Source organism: Alexandromys fortis, unplaced genomic scaffold, assembly GCF_014885135.2.
Source record: "Alexandromys fortis isolate MF-2015 unplaced genomic scaffold, M_Fortis_MF-2015_v1.1 scaffold_21, whole genome shotgun sequence".
In the NCBI taxonomy this organism is placed as follows: Eukaryota; Metazoa; Chordata; class Mammalia; order Rodentia; family Cricetidae; genus Alexandromys; species Alexandromys fortis.
Genome location: NW_026067905.1, coordinates 13016164 through 13040145, shown reverse-complemented (window position 1 = coordinate 13040145; position 23982 = coordinate 13016164). Strand labels below are relative to the sequence as shown.

The following is a 23982-nucleotide window of genomic DNA, read 5'->3' as shown; positions in this document are numbered from 1 at the left end:
AAAGGGCTTTGCAACTGACTATAAGTTGAATTAACCACTTAAAGTGAATACCATTTTTACTTGAAAAAAAAAAAATGCCACTCTATGGCTAGTCACACGCCTGCATTCGCCAGCTACTTGAAGAATGGATCAAAGTACATCAGTGACTTTCAGGAAAGTGACTGACAGTGTTTGCTGATAGTCTAATGTTCAAAATTTCAAGTGAAAACTACAATTTTGGGAAATGTTATAATGTTGCCATTATAAAATTGTTTAGCCACTGAACAATCTCTCCAGTCCTACTTATCAACTTTGATTTTTGATATTATGAACAATATAGTTAAGAGGAAACTAGACATTTCATATGGTTTGCCTACACAGAATTTCACTGCTGGTAAAACATACTTTTTCCATAGAAGTGTTTAAGGTGCCTTAAATACCACTAAGTCACATGGCTGACAAAGGATGTTTCAAACAAATACGGGCCACCAACTTTGGACTCATTCAATGAACAGATAAACTTACGCTGGCTGGAGGTTGATGGAGATTGGTTTCCAAACTCTGATTCCTGAATGCTATTATCTAAAAAATAAAAAATAATTTCAAAAGACCATCAATTTTGTTTGCTCACTTCCATTAGGGAAAAGAAAATGCAAATTCTACCAAAAGAAGGCAGCGGTGAGGCAGAGTATCTGAACGCCTGCTGCACTGAAGGCCCTTCACAGTTCATCACAGCAACATTGACCTAGCACAGAGTGGACATTAAAACACTAGAGTTGAGAGAAAGCCTTGCAGCTCAATTAATAGGAATGGCCCACTCTGGGACAAAGGAAAGAAGACAAAAAGATAAGGATACCACAAAAAAGCACGAAATCATCTGGAAAACGACCATTTATTTACAAAACTGCTGTCTGGCGAAGACGCTGTAAAGAGGAAGGAAATGTAGATCATGGATTACCTAAATTACGTGGAATAAGGTATTTCCATACAAAACTCAATCTTAAATTCTCATTATTTTCTATTTTAGAATAACTGAAGTCTATCCTTTGGGGATTCTGACCATTTAAGTTTTTAATAATGTTTTGCAAATCTTGGCTGGGTGGGTGGTGGAGCACACCCTTAATCCCAGCACTTGGGAGGTGGAGGCAGGGGGATCTTAGTGAATTTGAGGCCGGCCTGGTCTACAAAGAGAGTTCCAGGAAAGCCAGACTGCTGGAACTAATGGGCCAGGCAGTGTTTAAAAGAATACAGTTTCCTTGTAATTATTTCAGATGTAAAGGTAGCCGTGCGGGCGGCCGGATGCCAGGGACGCAGCCCTGCCGGTCCTTCAACAGATCCATGAGAGTGGTCTAACAGTCTCCCTCATGATGGATACAACAATAACTACGTATTAGTAGATGTCATATACACTATGTATGTAACACACAGGTCACAAACATACTTTTAAGCCTGCTATGTATAAACTGCTGAGGCAGGACATGGCCTAAAAGTTCAGTCTATCTTCCTTACTAGAGGCAGTTATCACTAGAGTCTAGAAAATCCCTAGAGGCAATAAAAACATACAGAGACTTTCAAGCCTGAAGATTACAGCAACAGTCATTCACTCCATAAAGAGGGCATGAATCCACCACAATTATAGATTTGTCCATAATACAAATAAACAAGTTATGTGATAAGAGTTAAACATCATGTTTAATGTGGAAGACTCATCACAGTCCTGAGCTAAAGGCACAACTGTCTCTAAAGGAAAGAGAGCTGAAGTGCAGGAAGTGGGAATCAGACCCAAGGAGCTCTAACGCTAAGCTCTATGTCTGCACTCCCACTTTTGAGAGGCCCCTAAGTATGTTTCAAAGATCTGATTCCCTAAACATATTTTAAACTATTTATCACAAGGTAAGCAGAAGGAAGTACAGAGAGCGACTCTATCTTAGCCAGAAGGTTAGGATGCTGATTGAAACCTGAACTGGGACCTTTTACACCTAGGGAACTGGTGCTAAGATGAGATGACAAAAAGAAACCAAGGTTCCAGGTTCTGAAACACTCATATTTAAAAATACTCCCACCACAGCAGGAGAAATACACACCCAAATGACATGTAGAATGCCAAGAGAAATATGGAAGCGAGAGAGAGAGAACCAGCCAAGCACCATAGGTGGTGCACACCTATGACCCCAGCACTCATGAGGTAGTGAGAGGAAAAGAAGGCTAGTGATAGCTATGTGACATCCTGTCTAAAAACCAAAACAGAAGCACAAAAAACAAAATCATGCAGGAAAAAAGTTGAAATAGTTATCTTGGCCTGAAGAGTAATCTATATAAAAGCTGTTACAAAATCACCATATGTTCTTTTCACCGTTAGAAATATTTTCTTCTTCTTCATTGTTTTATCCTAAACAAAACTTTGTTAGAGGACTAATAATCTTCCTTTGCCCATTGGTCTAGGTGTGCAGACCAGGCTGTCATCAGCAGCCACCTTCAGCACCCTGATTAAAGGTGTGTACCACTATGTTCAGCTTGATGCATGTGTATTTCTTGCATGCATTTTCCTACAAAACTCTCCAAGTTCAATACAATACCCAGATATGGTAGTTATAAATACTTAAATCATAGCAAATATACTAATTTACAATGAAGTAGGAATGCAAACATAAAATTCTAAAAATAAACTACAAATTTGATGAAAAAAAAATGCTAAGTCAGTCAGTCATGGTGACTCTTTACTCCAGTACTTGGGAGGCAAAAGCATGTGGATCTGAGTTGCAGGCCGACCTGCTCCATGTATCCAGTTTCAGGCCACACAGGGCTATCCACAAAAAAACAAAAAAGCAGCAGCAGCACTACTATATCTATCAATAGTTAGTTGTTCAACATAACTTTTTCCTTTTGCAATGAGCAATGCCATAGAGAAAATAAAGCTTAAAAGGGATTAGAGAGGTAACACTGAGGTTAAGATAGCATGTACTGCTCTTCCAGAGGACTAGAGTTAAAATCCCACATCAAGTGGCTGGCTCATAACCACCTAAAACTCCAGCTCCAAGGGATCTGTGGCCTTCTTCTAACCTCTGGAGGTAATGTACCTATGCGTACAAACAAAGCCACACATACATTTAAAAAACTTCTAGAGCTGAAGTGATGATTCAGCTGTTAGGAATACTTGGTACTTTTGAAGAGGACCTGGGTTCGGTTCCTAAGACCCACTGCCAATAACTCCAGTGATGTTGGATTCCCCTCTGTATGCTAGGAATATGTTTTATTACCATTGGTTAATAAAGAAGCTGCTTTGGCCTATGGCAGGGCAGAAAAAAGTCAGGCAAGGACTCTAAACAGAGAAATATAGAGAGAGTAGGTGGAGTCAACGAGAGGCCCTGTAGCTGCTGAAGGAGGAAGATGCCAGACACTTACTAGTAGGCCAGTCTTGTGGTGATACATAGATTAATAGAAATGGGTTGACTTAAGATATAAAAACTAGCTAGAAATATGCATGAACCACTGGTCAAACAGTGTTGGAATTAATATGTTTCTGTGTGATTATCCGGGTCTGAGTGGCCAGGAAAAGAACTAGCAGCCTCCGCTTACACTCCAGTGTAACCCAAGCTCTCTTCTGGCTTATATGGATAAGTAGGCATACACATACACACAAAATAATTAAAACCAATTTTTAAAATGTTTCCTGGCGCCAATGTGCACAGATTTCTTTTCTTTGCTATTTATTTCCTAGAATACAATACCAAGAAATAATACGAGAAACTGAATTTTTTGTGGAATACAGACGAAATATTACTGCATTTTTACTTTCAAGAGTTGTTTCTTAGGATTTACATTTTCGATCGGGTGTGGTGACACATTCCCTTAATCCTAGGAGGCAGAGATCTCTCTGAGTTCAAGGTCAGCCTAGGCTATAGAGTGAGTTCCAGGACTGTACAGAGAGATGCTGTCTCTCAAATTTGAAAGAAATCAAGATTTTCATTTTTTTATTCTGGTTACACATAATTCTAATAAGACGAATAATTAGTATTTGGTTTCCCAAGTATACAGTATAAAGGCAATAAAGGACAAATTATAAGAGGAAATGTCTTCTATTATCAGATATATGCAATATTAAAAACTAACAGTCAAAAATAAGGCAAGAGAAAAGGGCATTTCATTTTTAGGCAGCTTACTGGTGAGATAAAGTGAATTGGAACCATTAGAGATTATCCTGACCAGTTAGTGCCAGCCAGTCTACGAGCAAACGGTAAACAGCAGGGATCTTTACATAATCGAAACAAACAGGACAAGAGGGGCTGTGGTTAGATGGAAAAAGGGGGACAGAATCTTTGTATGAGGGCACATGCCTATAATCCTAATACTTGAGTAGCTGAGGTGGAGGTCCAGGCAATTTGGGCCGTATAGTGAAACACCGTCTCAACCCACCAAAAACGAACGGTGTGGTATGGGAAGGCAGAGGAGATAAGCATCACTCAAGGCAGAAAACAGAATAGACATTTTTATACAGCCACTACAGGCATAGTCAGTACATTTTTTTGTTTTGTTTTTGGCCATAGGGTTTTGCTCTAAAACCCAGACTGACCATGACATCTTCGTCTTCTGCCCCAGCGTCCCAAATGCTGGGATTACAAGGTTGGTTACACCTGGCTCCATTTACTTTGTTGTTATTCGTACTAGTGACTGAGCCCAGTGCTTTCCGCATGCTAGCCAGTACTCACCACTGAGCTGCATCTCCAGCACTAATGTGGATGGACTTCCACAGAAACAAGGGCAGACTGAGCTCAAGTATGGTTGTCTCATCACATCAATTTACAGCTACGCCTTATATCAGTGACATTTATTCTGCCCTAAACATGATCATGAAAACACTGTGAAGTTCAGCCTTTATGACATGAAATAATGGGCAGAGAAGGTTTCAGTAGTGTTTATCTACATGGAATCCACTAAAACACACACACCTTAGTTATTAGAAGAGTACAACTTCACTTCATGTACAAACTGCTACTGCTGAAGCCGGGAGCTTGTGAGGCCTGACAGTACCACCCATTAGTTTCTGAAGCCGGGAGCTTGAGAGGCCTGACAGTACCACCCATTAGTTTCTAGCCTGCACTGGCACCGCAGAAGACAAGGAGGCATAGCACAGCTGACCTTTATTCCTCATCTGAAAAATGTTAGAGAGCCAACAAAGCACAGCAGAAGAGAGGTATCTACTCACATGGTTGTCGAGCCCTCATTCTTATGACTTGAGGGTTTCTTTGATATTCCGAGCCTGAAGCAAACACATACAACACACATCATTTCATATACTTTCTAAGTTTACACCATGATTCAACATTATAGAATAAATCTAACAGAAGGGGGAGTAAGGAGGAAAACATCAAAAGTAAAAGATAATTTGTAGTGTACCATCAGTGAAGACAAAAGCCTTCCCATAACAAAAAATAATCACTCACTAGACAGAACTATGTTGTAGTCTTTCCTCTCTAAGACTGAGTTCGAAACTATTGGATTCTAATTACATTTAAGAAGAAAAGTTGGGCATCTACCCTGTAAGTAAACCATTGAGGCTAAAGCTGCCCTGAGTAGTGTTACATCATCGAGTAATTATTACAGTCAGTACTACTGTGTGCTGGATTTAAAAAGCTGAGGTGAGATGATTTAAAATCATACCAGAACTTTATTGCTCATTTATTTGGTTTCTTGAGATAGCATTTCTTTGTGTACCTCGGGCTATCCTAGAACTTGCTCTGTAGGCCAGACTAGCCTTGAACTTAGAGATTCACCTGCCTCTGCTGGGATTAAAGGCATGTGTCACCATGCCTGGCCATGTAAGAACTTTTTATTGGTTGAATAAGGCAGGAACAGAGCCAACTGAAATAGAGAACAGATTATCAACTACTTACTCAGCACTGACGGCTGATTCTCATGAGCTGTGAAGTCCTGACCTAAAAGAGAAAATAGGAATAAGATCAGAGAATACTCGGAAACAAAGACAAGTTGTTAATAGACATTTCACTTATCTACTAGGAGTGCTATAAAGAAACCAAATCCAACTCTTTGACCAGCAAATACAACAAATACAGTTGTGAGCTGTCCATTATGGTGCTGGGGACTGAGATCTGTCCTCTACAAGAGTAACAAGCACACTCTGGGGGTGGTGGCACACACCTTTAATCCCAGCACTTGGGAGGCAGAGGCTGGCAGATCTCTGTGAGTTCGAGGCCAGCCTGGTCTACAAGAGCTAGTTCCAAGACAGCTAGGACTATTACACAGGGAAACCCTGTCTCGAAAAACAAAACAAACCAAAAGATAAAAAACAAACAAACAAAAAAAGAGTAACAAGCACATTAAACCACTGAGTCATCTTTCCCATCTTATTTTCCCCCTCTCTAAACTTAAACGTACTTACAGCGGGACAATGACAACACACCAGCTCTAGGGTCATTACTATAAAATAACTGCTACGGCTGAAGGCACAGCTCAGTGCAGAGCACTTGCTTAGTGTGTGTGACGTTTTCATTCCCAGCACAGAAAGGAAAAAGAAAAGTCAATCTATCAACTAATGAGGCTGTGGTGGTCTGAATGAGATGTCCCCAATAAGTCCTGGGGTGGCATTTAATACCTACTCCCAGCTGGTAGCCCTGGTTAAAGAGGCTTAGGAGGTATTGGCTTTGTTGGAGGTGTGCCACTGGGGGCAGGTTTTGAGGGCTCAAAAAACTGTGTGACATTTTGTGTGTGCTCTCATGGCCTCCTGCCTGCTGCCATTTCTTTACTCAGTCGTCATGGATTTTTAAACCTCTGGGCCAGTAAGCCTCGAATAAACCCTTCCTTTTAGAACAGTAGTTCTCAATGGAGGGTTACCACTCCCAGAGGGGTCCCATATCAGATATCTTGCATATCAGATATTTACATTACAATTCCTAACAGGAGCAGAAATCTAGTTATGAAGTAGCAAGGAAAACAATTTTATGGTTGGGGGGGGGGTCACTACAACATGAGGAACTGTATTAAAGAGTCATAGCATTAGGAAGGTTGAGAACCACTGCTCTACAAGTTTTCTTGGTCATGGGCGTCTTTTTTTTTTTGGAGATGGGTTTCTCTGTGTAGCCCTGGCTGTCCTGGAACTCACTCTGTAGACCAGGATGGCCTTGAACTCAGAGAGTTCTGCCTCTGCCTCCCAACTGCTGGGATTAAAGGTGTGCGCCACCACCGCCCAGCTAAACATTACTTTTTCTGAACACAAATGCAATATATACTTGGACTGGCTAGTTTTATGTCGACTTGACACAAGCAGAGGGAACCCCAGCTGAGAAAATGCCTCCATAAGAACAGGTTGTAGAAAAGACTACGGGGCATTTTCTTAATTAGCGATTTCTAGGCAGAAGGCCCAGCCTTCTTATAGGAGCATTCCTGGGTCCTGTAAGAAAGGTTGAACAAGTCATGAGTGATGTAGATATGAATAATTTGCATTGATATGGATTTTGCTTTAGTGATTTAAATTTAAGGTCAATTTTATTATATATATGTATATTTCTGATCTTGATTAAGGTATTGTGATTGTGTAGTTCATTTAAAAATGTAATGTATAGAGGCTGTTAATGGATAATCATCTATAATAATCATGATAAAAGATAAAGAAGATATAAATATTATAACTGTAATTCTTGCTTGATAACTGTTTTGTTATATGTAATTTTACTATGTTAAAGTTAAAGCCTTTCTTTTTTGTTTAAACAGAAAAAGAGGAAATGATGGAGGAAATGATCACCTGTCTATTGTTATTTTCATTGGTTAATTAATAAACTGCTTGGCCTGATAGGGCAGAAAATTAGGTGGGTGGAATAGACAAACAGAATGCCGGGAAGAAGGGAAGTGAGGGCAGATGCGATGGAGCCAGCCGCCAGGTCAGACATGCTAAATCTTTCCCGGGTAAGACACCACCTCGTGGTGCTACACAGATTATTAGAAATGGGTTAAGCAAGATATGAGAGTTAGCCAAAAAGAGGCTAGATATAATGGGCCAGACAGTGTTTATATAAATACAGTTTGTGTGTTGTTATTTCGGGGCATAAGCTAGCCAGGAAGCTGGGAGCTAAATGGCAGGAAGCGGGCACTGCTGCTTCTACACATGAGGAGCAAGCTAGTGAGCAACACTCCTCCACAGCTTCTGTATCAGTAACTGCCTCCAGGTTCCTGACCTGCTTGAGTTCCTGGATTCTTCCCTCAATGGGCTGTGACTCTGGATAAGTAAGCCAAAGTTGCTTTGGGTTATAATATTTCTTCACTGCAACAGTATCCCTAACTAGAAAAGCCTATTTTAAAAAAAAATTGAACCACTAATACCGCTGGGCGTGATAGTGCATGCCTTTAATCCTAGCATTTGAGAGGCAGAAGCAGGCGAATCTGTGAGTTCAAGGCTAGCCTGGTCTACAGAGTAAGTTCCAGGACAGTCAAAGATACACAGAGAAATCCTGTTTTGAACCCACACCCCCCAAAAAGAAAAAGAAAACCTTAAAAAGTTAAAGTGGGTATGTGCATTGTGAAAATAAAGGGCACATATACACCTTTTCACTCTTTCATCAAACACTAATAAGTATACTTAGAAAAATGTGCTTAAGGCCATATCTAATAATACAGCTTAAGTGGACAGATTTTCATCTTATTGATAGGTAAAAAAAATGGCAACTTAGTGTTTTCAAAAAGGAATTGCAGAAGGGAAAAAATGTTCTTGACTATGCACAAGAATATTATGAGTTGATTCATAACCTAAGTACTAGAATTTGATTTAAAAATAGAAAAAGAAAAAAATACTATTATTTGCTTAACCTAAGAAACATATTCATTACAGATTATCTGCTAACTAATAATAATGATAACTAAGAAAACTGTTGGGGTGGGGCATAGCAAAGCGATACAATGCTTGCCTAAAAAGTACTAAAAACCTGGTTCTGCCGGGCGGTGGTGGAGCACACCTTTAATCCCAGCACTCAGGAGGCAGAGGCAGGCGGATCTCTGGATCTCTGTGAGTTTGAGACCAGCCTGGTCTACAAGAGCTAGTTCCAGGACAGGCTCCAAAACCACAGAGAAACCCTGTCTCGAAAAACAAAAAAAAAAAAAAAAAAAAACCTGGTTCCACCCTTAGCACCCCTAGAAGAATCAAAAGCAAATGTCACTAAGAAACACTGTTACCTGAATCTTAAAATATTACTTCCAATATTTTATCTACCATTTCAACAACAAATATGAAAAATGTCAAAGGTGTATAAGACTCACACTACTCTAACAGTGAAGAAACTAAAATCAACCAATGTTATAATGTAAGCAGACACACAACAAAGCACAGAAAACCTAGGGTTTGTCTTCCCAGGGGGAGACTTACACACTTGGACTACTCACTCTGTGATAAACAAGGTTGTTCTTGATGACTGTATGATCTGGTGACTTCATCTAAAAAACAAAGTATTTGGTGCAACAATTTATAGGAGAACAGAATATTCAATCAAAAGAGTGAATCAGATAAACTACAGAAACTAGCCTGGAGCACATAACTGCTTGGAAGGACTGTTGGCGGGGAGTAAAGATCAAGCACAAGTGCAGGCGCACAAGACCCGCAAAGACTGGGCTATCAACGTCCCATCTCAGAAGGACTGACAAGGCACTTAACAGTTGCTGGGAAAGGAAATCATGTTCCTCAGTGCTGTAACCACTGGTAAGCAACCCTTGCCCAAACAAATAACTTCTCATCCACCGTTGCTCATGCTAGCAACCCGAATAAATGTAGTGGGGCACTTAGACAAAAAAGGTAGGAAGGGGACTTGTTGGGAAAAGCAGTTTAACAGGAGGCAGAGGGAGATAAGGAGGATAATGAGGGGAATATGATCAAAGAGAATTACATATGGGTGAAAGAATAAAAATATTAAATGTTTTAATAATATGAGGGATGGGAGAGGGAAGAACAAACTGTAAAGATGTTTAAGTGTGAAAATATCAAAAAAAAAAAAAAAAAAGAAACCCATTACTTTGGATGCTAGCAAAGAAAAACAAAATAGTAAAAACAATGATAGAACCTGGGCACTGTGGTGTATCTCTTTAATGTCAGCAATACTGAGGATATGGGTAGGTTTGAGGCAGGAGGATCGATAATTTAAGGACAGCCTGTGTTTTACAGCCCCTGCTATTTATTAAAGTAAAAACAAACCTCCCTAAAAAAAAAAAAAAGAAAGAAAAAACAGGGGAAAAAAAAAAGCAAATAGAAAGAGGTGTGTACCACCACCACCCGACTTGATGAAGTATACTTAAAGGCAAGTTCACATGCACTATTACAGATTGCCATACTTAAACAACAAGGTCCCTGTGATGTCTAACATGGTTGAGAACCTGACCGAAAAAGACAAAGTAATTATCTAATACTAAAAGTTCCTAAAACTGACCAAAACTCCTGAGACTGTTGAATACCAATATGATCAATTTCTCAAAATTCAAAACAGGCAGTAGCTCTTGAGCATAAAAATATCTTTGCATAACTATGCCAGCAGGCTAAAAGTGCTCTGTTCAGCTATGTGTTACATGGCACATCGCTAACAACATGCATACAATGGAAGAGCAATTACAATGTACTAAAAGTACAACTTTAAAAAATGATTTTAGCTGGGTGGTGGTGGTGCACGCCTTTAATCCCAGCACTCCAGAGTCAGAGGCAGACGGATCTCTATGAGTTCGAGGCCAGTCTCATCTACAAAGGGAGTTCCAGGACAGGCTCCAAAGTTATAGAGAAACCCTGTCTCAAAACAAAAACAAAAACAAAAACAAAAAATGATTTTTAAAAAAATTCAAAGTCTTAAAAAATATTTAAAACTCTATTTTAACTAAAAGACAGTTCTGTGAGAAGAGTCACATGGAAAAAGCCTCCTTACCGCTAGACTCAGCATAGTTCCTGGATTTGACCCTGACAGTGACGTCACTGTAAGAGCTCTTGGGGACATCTTCAGTTTCTCCTAGAAGGAAGCAGACAATGCATTAGTACAGTCTTTATGCTAATGTTCAAAAGATCTGCATTAAACACAGGTTAGCGTTAAAGCTTCTGAGTTTCCAGTATACAGCTGCTGCCTGTTTAATGTATTTTCTATGGGGAATAACAAAGTTCTAAATGAGCTACAGGTAAGCTTATGTATTTGATGTTCTTTTAGCACATAATTTTCTAAACAAATAATGTCTAAAAATTACACAACAAAGCTTTAATTCAGAGTCCAAAATGAATAGATGATCAAAAAATAATGGGAATTTTTTAGCTTACAGAAAGAAATTATATAGTAAACTGGTTGTGTAATTTCAGACATGCTGGCCCATCAGTTTTTTTTCCAATGGGTAACATACCTGCACTCAGAAACATTTCAATACCCAAATTACTAATTTCAAATTATATTGGCTTAAAAATGAACTAAATTAGATGGGTGGTGGTGGCACACACCTTTAATCCTAGAATTTGAGAGGAACAGATGGGTGGATCTCTGTGAGTTCAAGGCCAGCCTGGTCTAAAGGACAGCATGGACTGTCACACAGAGAAGTCCTATTTTGAAAAAAAAAAAAAAATCAAAAACAAAAAAAATGAGATAAATTTATGCTTATATTTTTCATAAACTAGTCATAAAAATTTCAGAAAGTGATTGTTTTAATAACACAAAGACAAACATGCTAGAAGTGGAAAATATTAGCTTTCCTTAAAAGCCATGGAAAGGCTTTCCTTACTCATTCTATCCAAACTTATCCTGGTTTACCTTAGCAGTTCACTGGTGGGTTTCCTAGTTTGTTTAAATACCTATCAAAACTGCTTCCAATATAAAAAAAATGACAATATATTACATGATAGTTAAAAAGAAATTACCTTCTTCAGAGATATAGACCTGTTGGATATTGGCAGTTTCTAGAAGAGAAAGACATAAAGTATGTAACAACAGAAACTAAAGCTTAGGAATAAATAAGAGCATATAACTAAGGAAAAATCAATACAAAATATAAAACCTTTTTATTCTGTAAAATGACTAAAAATCTATCATTTCCTTCTGACTGTTTCAGAAACAAATCCGATATAAAATCATATTATAAATAATTGCTTTTATTAAAACATTAATCATATGTGTTTGTGTCACATGTATGCAGAAACCAAGTGAGTTGATTCCCCTGGAGCTGGCATTTTTAAGCCACCTGACACAATGCTGGAAAGTGAACTCTGGTCTTCTGCAAAAGCAGTAATCGTTCTTAACAACTAATCCATTTCTCTAGCATCAAATAAAGGGTATCCTTTGTTTTTTTTTTTTTTTTTGATAGGACCTTACTGTATAGTCTTGACTGGCCTAGAACTCACTATATAGTCCAGGCTAGCCTTGAACTCACCTGCCTCTGAAGTGTGAGGGTTTTAAGGTCTACTGGGAGAGCAAGCACTCAACTTCAGAGCCAATCTCTCTAGTCCCAAGGGTTTTAGTTTTTGTTGTTTTTGCAATAGAATTTTAGATAGCTCAGATAACCTCAAATATGCTATGTAGCTAAGGTTGGCTTTGAACTTCTCATTCTACTACATATATCTTGGATGCTGGTATTACAGGTATATAGAACTACACCTAGCTAGAAATAAAGTATACTTTTTCCTTTTATAGGCCTGTTTGATGGGGAAAGCCTTTAAGAGGTGGAACCTAGTTTAGGCGTGGCTTTCTGGGACCAGGAAATAAAAACCTGTGCACCACCCAGGTGCACTCTCTGTGTAGCTTCCCCTATGGTCAAACAGAGCCTGGATCATCCGGTCCTGTAGTGTGAGTTTTCGCCTTATAATAGATAAAATATATTTGTCTGTCTTTAAGCTAACCCAGTTATTTCCATATCTAGATAACATCAACACCTGTTTGCACTGTGTGAAGAAAACATTAAATTGTACACTGACAAATATTCTAGGTTCCTACAGGTACCACAAATTTACATATTTTAATTCTATTTGCCAGACTCCTCCTACTTCCTTCAAAAGCCTAACCAGCTGAAGGAACAAACACATCCTTTGTGAACTGGTGTAACAAAGAGGAAGTATGAAAAGAAAAGAAATCCCCCTTTTTAGGTCTGGTATTGGCGCACACCTTTAATCCCAGCAAGATCTCTGTGAGTTCAAGGCCAGCCTGGTCTACAAGAGCTAGTTCCAGGACAGGCTCCAAAGCTACAGAGAAACCCTGTCTCAAAAAACCAAAAAAAAAAAAAAAAAAAAAAAAAAAAAAAAGAAAAAGAAATCCTCCTTTTTCAGTTCCAGTAGGGTAATGAACATTGCTGTTGTTCAGAAATGGGAAATCTAAATTTAAACAACCAAACACATCAATCAAACTTAAGACTCAGGGTCTGTACATGCCCTATTATGAAAGATTTGTTATAAGTTGTTTCTTTTTTCTTTGAGACAGTTTGTTTTTTTCAGTAAAGGAAGTTACACCCAAATATAAGCATAACTGGGTGAAAATACTGAACAACCCTGTAGAGGATTAGGATGACTCGGACTTTAATGAAGCCAGGAGAACATTTCTTCTCAGCTTTTCTGGCCATCTGCTTTTAAAAAGGGCACAAGAGCATTTGGCATCACAACAGTCATTTTTGCCCAACCCAACAGGCTCCGCGAAAGTGTGAGTGTGCTAAGTACTGTAACCGCGCACATTAGTCACTGTTCCTTCCGTCTGTGTGGTCTAGTACAAGGCAGAGAACTCTACTGATACATACCTTCTTCAACCTTGCCTCAAGTCTGCGACTGACTCCTGCAATACTTCCTGTAGTCAGTGTGGTTTATTTCAACACAGCTAAGGCTGACTTGTCTTTAAGTTTCTTTCTGCTTTTTACCTTGGAAATACGGGTCGGCCATAGCTGCAATTCTCCAATAAACTTTGTTTTAGAGTTGGTTTTCATGTTATTCATTTTAGGCCGACAGGTGAAAAGTATGATTTCAGAAAGTGATTCTAAACATTACATTATGAATTTGGAATTTTTTTTACATAAATTTAGCTAGATTAGTATAATATTATTCAAAGTTTGAGTTCTACTGAAAATAATGGCAAGTATAAATCAGTGTCTAAAATGTATTTATCAACATTTTTGCTAGAAAACAGACAACCAACCCCTCAAAGAAACTTTCCAATAACACCACACTTCTCTCAGAATGCTAAAAGCTGGCACAATACATGCTGTGGATGAGGTGCCAGGATTGCTCCTTCATTTCTTTTTTAAAGTAGTAAAATGCAAAGTTGCTGGATGTGGAGCTACACAACTGTGATTCCAGCACTCAGCAGTGGCTAAAGCACAAGACTCACTGGTGAGGGTAAGCCAGCCTAGCTCAAAACTCCTCTCCTCGCCTCTCCTCTCCTCGCCCCTCCCCGCCCCTCCCCCCCCCTCCCCCCCCCCCCCCCCCCTCCCCCCCCCCCCCCCCCCCCCCCCCCCCCCCCCCCCCCCCCCCCCCCCCCCCCCCCCCCCCCCCCCCCCCCCCCCCCCCCCCCCCCCCCCCCCCCCCCCCCCCCCCCTCTCTCTCTCTTTCTTCCATGCACATGCACACACACACATCAGGGGTGGAAAAATAATTAAAATATTACTTTCATTCGAAATTACAGGAATGGTTTCACTTTTTAAAGTCTTTTACCCTTTAATTTTTTATTTATTAGTTTAAAATTTAAAATTATATTTGTTGAGTGTGTTTGTGTTGTGATTGGAGGACAAGTTGCAGAAGAAACCATCATGTGAGCTCCTGGGACTGAACTCAGGTGGTTATGATTGGCAGCAAGTGCCAGTACCCCCTGAACCTTCTCTCTGCCCTCTTAAGTTTTTCCTTTCTTTTTCTCTTTGAGTCTGCCTCTGACTCTTGATTGCTAGGATTAAAGGTATGTACTAGCATGCTCAGCTTTCAAATTTTATTTTCAAATCACAAGACTATTATCGTATTTTACTCTTTGTATAGCAGTTTTAATTTGTATAATTATTCAGATAGCACGCATGAGCCACCACACCTGTCTTACTCTATAAATTATTTACTATACAAAAACTTCTTTTCTATACAAAAACTTTTATAAAGATTGAACTGAAACCAGGTGCAGTGAACATGCCTGTAACCCAGGATCTGGAGGCAGAGGCAGGAAGATTACAAGCTCTAAGTCAAGCAGTGATAGAGGCTGTGTCACTAAGTAAAAGACTAAACTGATTTTTAATCTGTAATAATGAAAAAAAGGGGTACATTGAATACTTATAGTTATATTTTTCTTTTCAATTTAATGACAGGGTCTAGCTATATAACACAGACTAGCTTCAAACTCATAATTCACTTGTCTCTTTCTTCCTTGATTATAGGTGAAAATTGTTTACCTATTGTCTGTCTGAAGAGCTTTTCTTTAGAATTATTTTTTTCTTTTTAATTTTGGCCTGCTTTAATTCTCCTGATATTGTTTCAGTTTTCCATGTAGTGAATGAGTATTTTTTGTGTTTAGAGATCTGAAACCAGATGTGTGACTGAATATTGGTAATTTTAAATGTCATGCTACGTATCCCCAGCTGAAACTCATCCTCATTCCTCCTTGGCTCTCTGAGTTCTGGAGTGCAGGAATCACTGCTACACCCAGTGCTATTGTTTCCCGCCCCCAATTTTATTTTGTGAAAAGATGATGCAATAACATGCAAACTGGTTATTCTTTTTTTGTTTGTTTTGTTTTTTGAGACAGGGTTTCTCTGGAGCTTCAGAACTAGCTCTTGTAGACCAGGTTGGCCTCGAACTCACATAGTTTACCTGCCTTTGCCTCCCAAGTGCTGGGGTTAAAGGCATATACCACAACAGCCCAGCTTTAGAATCCTATTAACGTTACTAACATCCTTAAATATTCATCAATAGCATTCAAGACACAGTTGATAATTGGCTATACAAGACTATTTTGATCTCATCATTGGGCTGACAAGATGGCTCAGCCGCCACCAAGTACTAAGACCTGAATTCCTTTCTTGTAACCCCAATAATGGAAGGAAAATAAAGAAAAAATGGCTGGGCAGTGGTAGCACATGCCTTTAATCCCAGCACTCGGGAGGCATAGGCAGGCGGATCTCTGTGAGTTCGAGACCAGCCTGGTCTACATGAGCTAGTTCCAGGACAGACTCCAAAACCACAGAGAAACCCTGTCTCGAAAAACAAAAAAAACAAAAAAACAAAAAAACAAANAAAAAAAAAAAAAAAAAAAAAAAAAAAAAAAAAAAAAAGGAAAGAAAAATAGAAAAAGAAAAAAGAAAAAATGACTCCAACAAGTTGTCCTCTGACCTCTACACACTCAGAGACAGACAGACACACAGCAATCCTTATTGAGACTGAGAACATCATTCTACACATTACTCAAGGCCTCTAACGAAGAGACCACTAACGTAGTTGCTCTCACCAATATCAAGGACTTGTAGCTCCTTCAACACATGGTCTGTAAAGGCAAATTAGTGAGGTCCACAGGCAGTCTGCAGTATCTGCAAGTCTTTCCTGCCCTTGCCTGCTATTTGTATTTCAAATTTCAATCAAATGCCTTTCCTGCTTAAAAAGCTGAACCTCTCCATGCAGGGCACTTTCCCTCCATATTCACCACAAACTGTTAGAACAACTTACAGTTACAACTACTTTTCGTTTGAGTTAGTAGCCCAGGCTGACCTCAAATTCACAGTCCTGCCCAGCCTCCTGAGTGTTGAGATTCCAGTAACTTTTAATTGTGTTTTTTCTTTTTATTACCTAACATATTCTGAGATTACAAAAAGAAAGAAAAAAACCTCACAGCCCTTTATTAGCGTTGAGGTCAGTCATTGACGTAGGAAGTGGGTAAAAAGATGTCTGTTCACACATAGCAACGTAAGAAAAACAGTCGGAGCCTGTTGCTCACTATTTAAACATTTCATCTCTCGTCTTTCTTTTTTTGGAGACAGGATTATAGGGTCTTGCTGTCCTCCTACTTCTGATCCTTCTCTATCAAGTCTTCAAAGTGCTAAGGCTATATAGTTGTGTGTCTGGCTTGTTTTCATCTTTTAATGGAAGCTACAAGAATATACAGCCCGGGCTAGAGAGATGGCTCAGTAGTTAGAGCATTGGCTACTCCTCTAGAGGACCAGGGTTCAATTCCCAGCCCCCACAGGGTGACTCACAACCACATGTAACTCTAGTTCCAGATCTGATGCCTTCTTCTGACCTCCATGGGCACCAGACACATACACATACATGCTGGCAAACATTCATATACATAAAATAAAAAAATCTTAAAAGAGGCTATATAATTAAATACAATCTGACGATGAATCAATAGCATCTATGACTTATGTCCTGCTTTGATTTCACTTCCTGCTAATTCAGCTTCCTTTATTTTTTTTTTCTTTTAAAAGACAGTCTTACTCTGTAGTCCATGCAGACCTAGAACTCTAATGTAGCCCAGACTAGCCATCAACTTGTGGCAATCCTGTTTTACCACTGCCCCCTACTTACCCCAGGTGCTACGATCACTACAGTCACGTCCCATGTTAAATAGATGCACGTGTTAAATAAATTATGCCCAGTTAAATAGAGAATTTAAGAAACTCTCATGGAAGTTGGGCATGGCGGCAAAGTATGTAATCCTAGACTTGGACAGTGAAGATAGGAAGATCATGAGTTCTAAGTCATTCTTGGCTACACAGTGAATTTGAGGCTAGCCTGGATTAAATGAGGCTCTGACTCTACTAAAAATAAAAATCAAAAAGGAAACTTTTGTAAGTAAAAGCACATATGATACAGTATATATTGCAAAGTTCGTTTTAGCATCCAGAAACCGGATTTTGAAGTATTCTGTAAAACTTAGACCAGGCCTAGGTAAACATGTTTACTAGAGGAAGTTGTAACTATGCACTTATAAAGGAAAATTTTTTAAAATTTGTCTTTAAATTTTAATGAATTCCAACTGCACCCAATGTAGCTTCACGTAAAGCTAAGATGGCTTTGAACTCCTGGTCCTCTTGCTTTTTCTTGCTAAGTACTGGGACTAAGGCATGAGCCAACAGGCCCATTTAAAGCTACAGATTTTACTGTTTTGTTATTTCAGCTAGGAAAGCTAGCTGTGGAGCATCCAGGATCCATCTGCCTCCAATACACAGCAGTTAGGGTTACAAGCACTGAAGCCATGCCTGTCTTTTTATGTAAGTACTAGGAATTTGAATTCCATACTTCATGTATGCAAGAATCATGCTTACCCCTGAACCACATCCCTAGATCCCTAAAACCAGATGTTAAAATCTCATATTCTATGCCAGAAGCAAAGGCCTGTATTTTGAGATCTGCATTTTGCTTACAGCCATCTTAAGCTCACAAGTTAAGAAAGATATTTACCTCTATCCCCTCTGCAGGGTCTAGGAAATTAACTTAGCATCTTATCTCCTAACAGAGACCTGCAGGCAGGCTCCGGAACCTATTAGCATTTTCCTTGGTTAGTCAACAATTACAGACCCTCAGTATTTACTTATCAGCTAGGGGTGTCTCAGGACCTGAATTCCAGCAGACCTGAGTTTCCTGACACCCTTCCCTTCCCCCCTTTGCCCGTTTGCTATATAACAGCTTCTGAGAAAGAATAAATGGAACGGCTTGATCAGAAATCCTGTCTTGCCGTCTTTTCTCCTGTCTCTCCACTAGGTTTATCAGGGACCCCTGTTCGTATCCCGCGGGTCAGGATAATTCTATATCAAGTCAAACACTATAAAGAATTTAAATTAGTGAAACAACAACAAAAAGGCAAAGGGCACGACTTTTAGGAAACAAAAACAAATTGAGTTTCTGAATCTAGGGAAATAAAATACCTTAGCTGACATTTCTTTTCTCCTCACAGTATATAAATTTTACAAAGGCTAATAGAAAGTACCTTACTGATGTGGGAGTGTCATATATCAATCTGTTGATTTCATTGGTTAAGTTATAATAAACCAACTGCTTGGCCTCAGCTTAGAACATAGATGGGAGGAGTAAACAGAATAGAATTCTGGGCGGAAGAGGAAGTGATGTCAGACTCTGCTCTGCTTCCAGAGGGACCGGACAGCTCTGCTCTCTGGAGCAGAGACACCATGATGGAAGGAGGCTAGAATCTTCCCGGTAAGCGCACCTTGGGGTGCTTACACACATCATTAGAAATGGGCTAGTCCAGGTGCGAGAATTAGCCTGTAAGGGTTAGAGTTCATGGGCCAAGCAGTTCTTAAATGAATACAGTTTGTGTGTTGTTATTTCGGGCATGAGCTAGCCAAGCGGCCGGGGTGTTGGGGACGCAGCCCCGCCGCCGCTCATATTTCAACACCTTACTTTGTTAGGTCTGGTGGCACACATCTGTAATTCAAGCACTTGGGAGATGAAGGCAGGAGGATCAAGAGTTCCAGACTATCCTCAGCTACATAGCTGAGACCAGTCACAATACATGAAACCTTGTTTCAGAAAACAAATCAAAACCAAAACAACAATAGCAACAAAAACAGAACAAGACACACAGGAGGAATGAGAGGATGAGGCTCAGTGGTAGAAAGCGTGTCAAGCATGTGTGAGGCCATGGTTCAATCCTTAGCACCACACAAAAGTACTTTATTCTGACGTGTTCTCATGGGAGTTACGTAATAAATAAGACATAATTTTAGCCAGAGTAAAACCTAAGGAATTACAGTAGGCCATCGTTTCAGGGACACTGCCTCAAAAGCTGAGATAATGAACAAAGTAATAGTCTTACTAAGAACATCTAAGAATTAGAGAAAAGCAAACCTATTTCATTCATTCTAGTATTTCCATTTGTTTTGTACGTTGAATCTGTAAGAAAGACAGCAAGAAAATGATTAGAACCGAAAAGGAAAAGCAGCATACAGTTCCTTAACCACAAGCTCAGATGAGACCTTATCCTCTCTTAAAGGCAGCAACAGAGATCTAATAGAAAGGACCAATAAGCAGAAAAGAAAGTGCAAGCAGATTGTATGGAGCAACCATTTAAGGACTTCCAAAGTTTTAGTCAAGAGAAAATTCGTTGAGGCCCCAACATTTTATAGCTCCGTGCTATAAAGCCTTAGTCTTGAGTTTTTTGTTAGTAATATACTGAGAAAACTAAAAAGTCCTTGACCTTAATTTGAAAGTATCATGCAAGCACAAAAGAACCACAGCACCACATAAGAAATAATCTTGTAAAAACAACTCAGAAGCCTTTTATATACATCAATATGGAAAGATATCTTGACACATGTGAAATGAGGTGGAAACAAGCAGCAGGAAGAACAGAATATCCACTGATCCAAGCTGTATGTTTAAAAAGGAAGACCGCAGTAGATACAGCTCTGGTAGAAAGCTTGCCTAGCATGTGCAAGGCTATGGGCTCAAGCCTCAGCCCTGTTAAAAGATGCAGGTGAAAATAACTATCTCTCCTGATGTTAAGGCAGGGTGGACAACAAAGGATGCAGAAAGACTTCATTCGTTTTACCTACCTTAGGCTGGCCTTAAACTCTCTGTAGCTGCAGGGCGGTGTTGGCACATGCCTTTAATCCCAGCACTCAGGAGGCAGAGGCAGGCGGATCTCTGTAAATGTAAACTACAAGAGCTAGTTCCAGGACAGGCTCCAAAGCTACAGAGAAACCCTGTCTTGAAAAACAAAACAAACAACAACAACAAAAAACCTCTCTGTAGCCAAGATGATCTTGGTTTCCTGATCCCCCTGCCTCTGTCTCCAAAGTTCTAGGATTAAAGTGTACACCACCATGCCTGGCCAAATTTTGATCCACAAGAATAAACGTCTCGTCTAGAAGTTACACTGTCTTTATAAGAAAGAGTTAAATCAACAGAGTGATCTCTTACCAGATCTTGGGCTTCTTAGTGGGGGTCTGCATAAGTTACTTAAAGGACCTTGAGGCATCACAGGTGCAGGGAGAGAAAAATATGTGAAACGTAAGATTTAGTATGCAATCATTCTCATTTGGTCAAGGAGGTTTCCCAAACTTTTATTATGATTGAGAACTAAAGGCAAATTTCCCTATGGGATGGCCTTCTGGGAACTACTAACAGTAAACTAGAGTAAATTTACCTCCTATATAAAATATATGGTCTTGAAGAAATGTAGTTTTTTCAGCTTGTATTAGGCCTTGAGTTCAATCCTCAGCATGCCAAAGTAGGGTGGGGTGGAGACCAAAACATGCATTACATCATCAACTTGATTGTCTATTCCATGTGCGAGATTGGCCTCTGCTTATTTTGGAGACAGGTTTCACTTAGTAGCATAGGCAGGCTTTATACTGGAGGAACTCTCCTGCCTTGGCCTTTCAAGTGTTGGCATCACAGGCATGTGCTATCACACTTCGTGATATATACTTGTGATATATTTTTAGAGTTAACATAGTCTGTTCAACTATTTAATCAAGTATATGACCAGGAATTGGATAGACTAATTTTAAGTAAAATTTTAAGCTAGCCATATTTCATTTCAGATGGCCTTAGTTCAAAGGTAAAGGGTTTGTGATAAAGTCATTTGTATAAAGATACATTTGCTTAGGCCAGTGGGATGGCTCCATGGGTAAAGGCACTTGCTGCCAAATCTAACAATCTGAATTCAATCCCCACGACTCATATAGAGATAGAAGGGAATCTACTTCATAAGGTTTTTCTCTGACCTTCACAAGTGCCCAGTGGCACCTACACACATCACAGACACACAAGAATTAAAAACAAAACAAAAAAAAACCTTCAGTAAACTATTAAACATGACATGTAAACTATTTCCCTTTCTGAAATCATACTATGTAATTATGGCATGTTATCATAAATTACCAGGAAATTGGCAGTATCTTTTCTCTTCTGGGTGGTGCATAAAGCAACGATGTGGGACCTTACTACTGACAGCTTGGGTTTAACGAAGCATAGGAATAAGCTGACAGCACCGAAACTCACTGTGCCAGGGTTTTAGCATGCAGAAACAGGAGAAGGCACTGGGACAGAACCATTTGACACTTTATGAGTTACTACCTGAGAGTGAAATTAAGGGTGTGGGGAATATGAAAAGGTTTCAGGTAGACAAACGTGAGCCTAAATTTTAGTTTAGTCACATACCATGCGATTGTCGAGAAGAATCTTAGGTACTCGGAGCTCTAGCTTTCTCATTTACTAAGGGGGAGAATACTTCCCTGCAAGGTTGTGAAGATTAACAAATACAAAGCAGCTGATAGTTGAACTCAATCAATGGTTCACGCTTGTCTGTCCTTGGAAATACCACTTGGCTTAATTTAGAAAACTGGTAAAGGCTCACAAAACTCTCAAGTGTGAGTTGTAATTCTTGGTGAGCCCTTGACAGGTAAAGAGAAAAACAAAAAATTATTCTTACTTGAAGTCTCTGGTGTTCTGACAGTTTTCTTTGGGGTTGTTTGGTTTGTAACAATTTGGGAAGAAGATTCATCCTCTGTAGAAAGGACAAGAGATAAAACACGTTAGACAATCTGGGAGAAATCAAGGCACAGAGTCTGCACATTTAACAGAATAGATGCAAGTACTTAATTTCTCTAGTTTCAGAACTGGAAATTGAACTAGTCAGAACTCTTATGAAGACATAGTGTAATGAGGTCTAGAGAGAGGGCCCAGTAGTTAAGAGCATTTGCTACTCTGTCAGAGGACTGGAGGATCCTAGTACACCCGTCCAAGTAACGTCAGTTCCAACAGACCTGTTATCTTCTGGCTTCCAAGAAAGAGTACCTGCTCACAAGTGTGAATATACTCACACAGATACACGCAAATGCCCAGGCACACATATAAGTAAAACAAAATATAAACTATTAATTGTTGCTTTACAACAAAAATGTTACTTTAGAAAAAAAAGAGACAGGCAGATCTCTGTGAGTTCAAGGCCAGCCTGTGGTCTACAGAGTTAGTTCCAGGTTAGCCTCCAAAGCTACAGAGAAACCCTGTCCTGAAAAACTAAAAAAAGAAAAACAAAACAAAACAAAACAAAAAACCCCACAAAAAAAACAAAATTAAAACAAACAAAAAGCAAAACCACACAAGCCAGGCGGTGGTGGTACACGCCTTTAATCCCAGCACTAGGTGCTGCCTGGTCAACAAAATGAGTTCCAGGACATCTCCAAAGCTACAAAGAAACCTTGTCTCAAAAATAAAAGAAAAAAAAATTCAAAATTGATGAGGATTAAGCAGGTAGAAGAAATGTTTAAATCCTTTAAAAATGTCCCAAAAGGTAAAATTTATTTAAGTACAGGAGGCTTTTAGGGAGAGTCAATAAAAAGCAATACAGTTACATTGCCTCCCATGTGCAAAGAACTGTCTCAGATTTTGAGATAGAATTAAACCAAGTACCTAAATTACTATGAGGCATACATGACAGGTTCCTGTTTTTCAAGAAGTTTATCATTTAAAAGAAACACTACTAACATATATATGAAAGTGTCATGTTGCATTCACAAGGACGTACACATCTGTAGCATAAATAGCTCCAAAATCAACAGGTCTTCAAGTGTGTCAGGATTTTAGGGGCAAGGAGGTTAAACCTGCGAACCGTTTATTGTGCTCCAAGCTGAATATTCACTACTTTTATAGATCTATCAATGTCTACTACCAGCTATGTCATTCCATTGTGACACAAACTCTCCAAGTTTTACCTCACAGGTGATTTTCATGGGACTTACTGGGAACCACTTGTGACAACTCAGTTATATCTGACATCAGGGTGTGGAAGGATGTCTTTAAGGAAATTTGATTCACTTGTGACTTAACTAAAACTACAGTACACACACTGTCGGCAGTTGGGGGTTCACTTAGAAGAAGCTTCCCTAATTAAAAGAACTTTGTTTTATTTCGGTACTTTGTCGGTCTTGATTTGTTTAGGTACTTGAGGTTACAGGGATGGCCTTCAAACGGGGGCGGGGTGGGTAGAGACCACCACACTTGGAGTAAAGTCACAAACCAATTCATTAAGGTCGGCTATTCTTCGTAGCATCAGCCTAGAAAACATCTCTTTTCCCCAGTTTTGC

The 23982-nt window shown here is 39.4% G+C and overlaps 1 protein-coding gene across 3 annotated transcripts in view; it reads right to left on the bottom strand.

Annotated features, from left to right (window-relative positions):
* Positions 1–23982, bottom strand: part of Tor1aip1 (torsin 1A interacting protein 1) — a 30047-nt gene that overhangs the window by 4881 nt on the left and 1184 nt on the right. For 2 of the 3 annotated variants that reach the window (XM_050135380.1, XM_050135381.1), the window contains exons 2-10: positions 22329–22403; positions 20813–20860; positions 19739–19783; positions 11849–11887; positions 10881–10961; positions 9364–9414; positions 5871–5912; positions 5183–5236; positions 505–561 (exon numbers count right to left, since the gene is read on the bottom strand). In XM_050135380.1, coding sequence (XP_049991337.1) covers positions 505–561; positions 5183–5236; positions 5871–5912; positions 9364–9414; positions 10881–10961; positions 11849–11887; positions 19739–19783; positions 20813–20860; positions 22329–22403 — 492 coding nt within the window. The remainder of the gene's footprint in view (positions 1–504; positions 562–5182; positions 5237–5870; positions 5913–9363; positions 9415–10880; positions 10962–11848; positions 11888–19738; positions 19784–20812; positions 20861–22328; positions 22404–23982) is intronic. The other variant, XM_050135382.1, reaches the window with a different exon arrangement.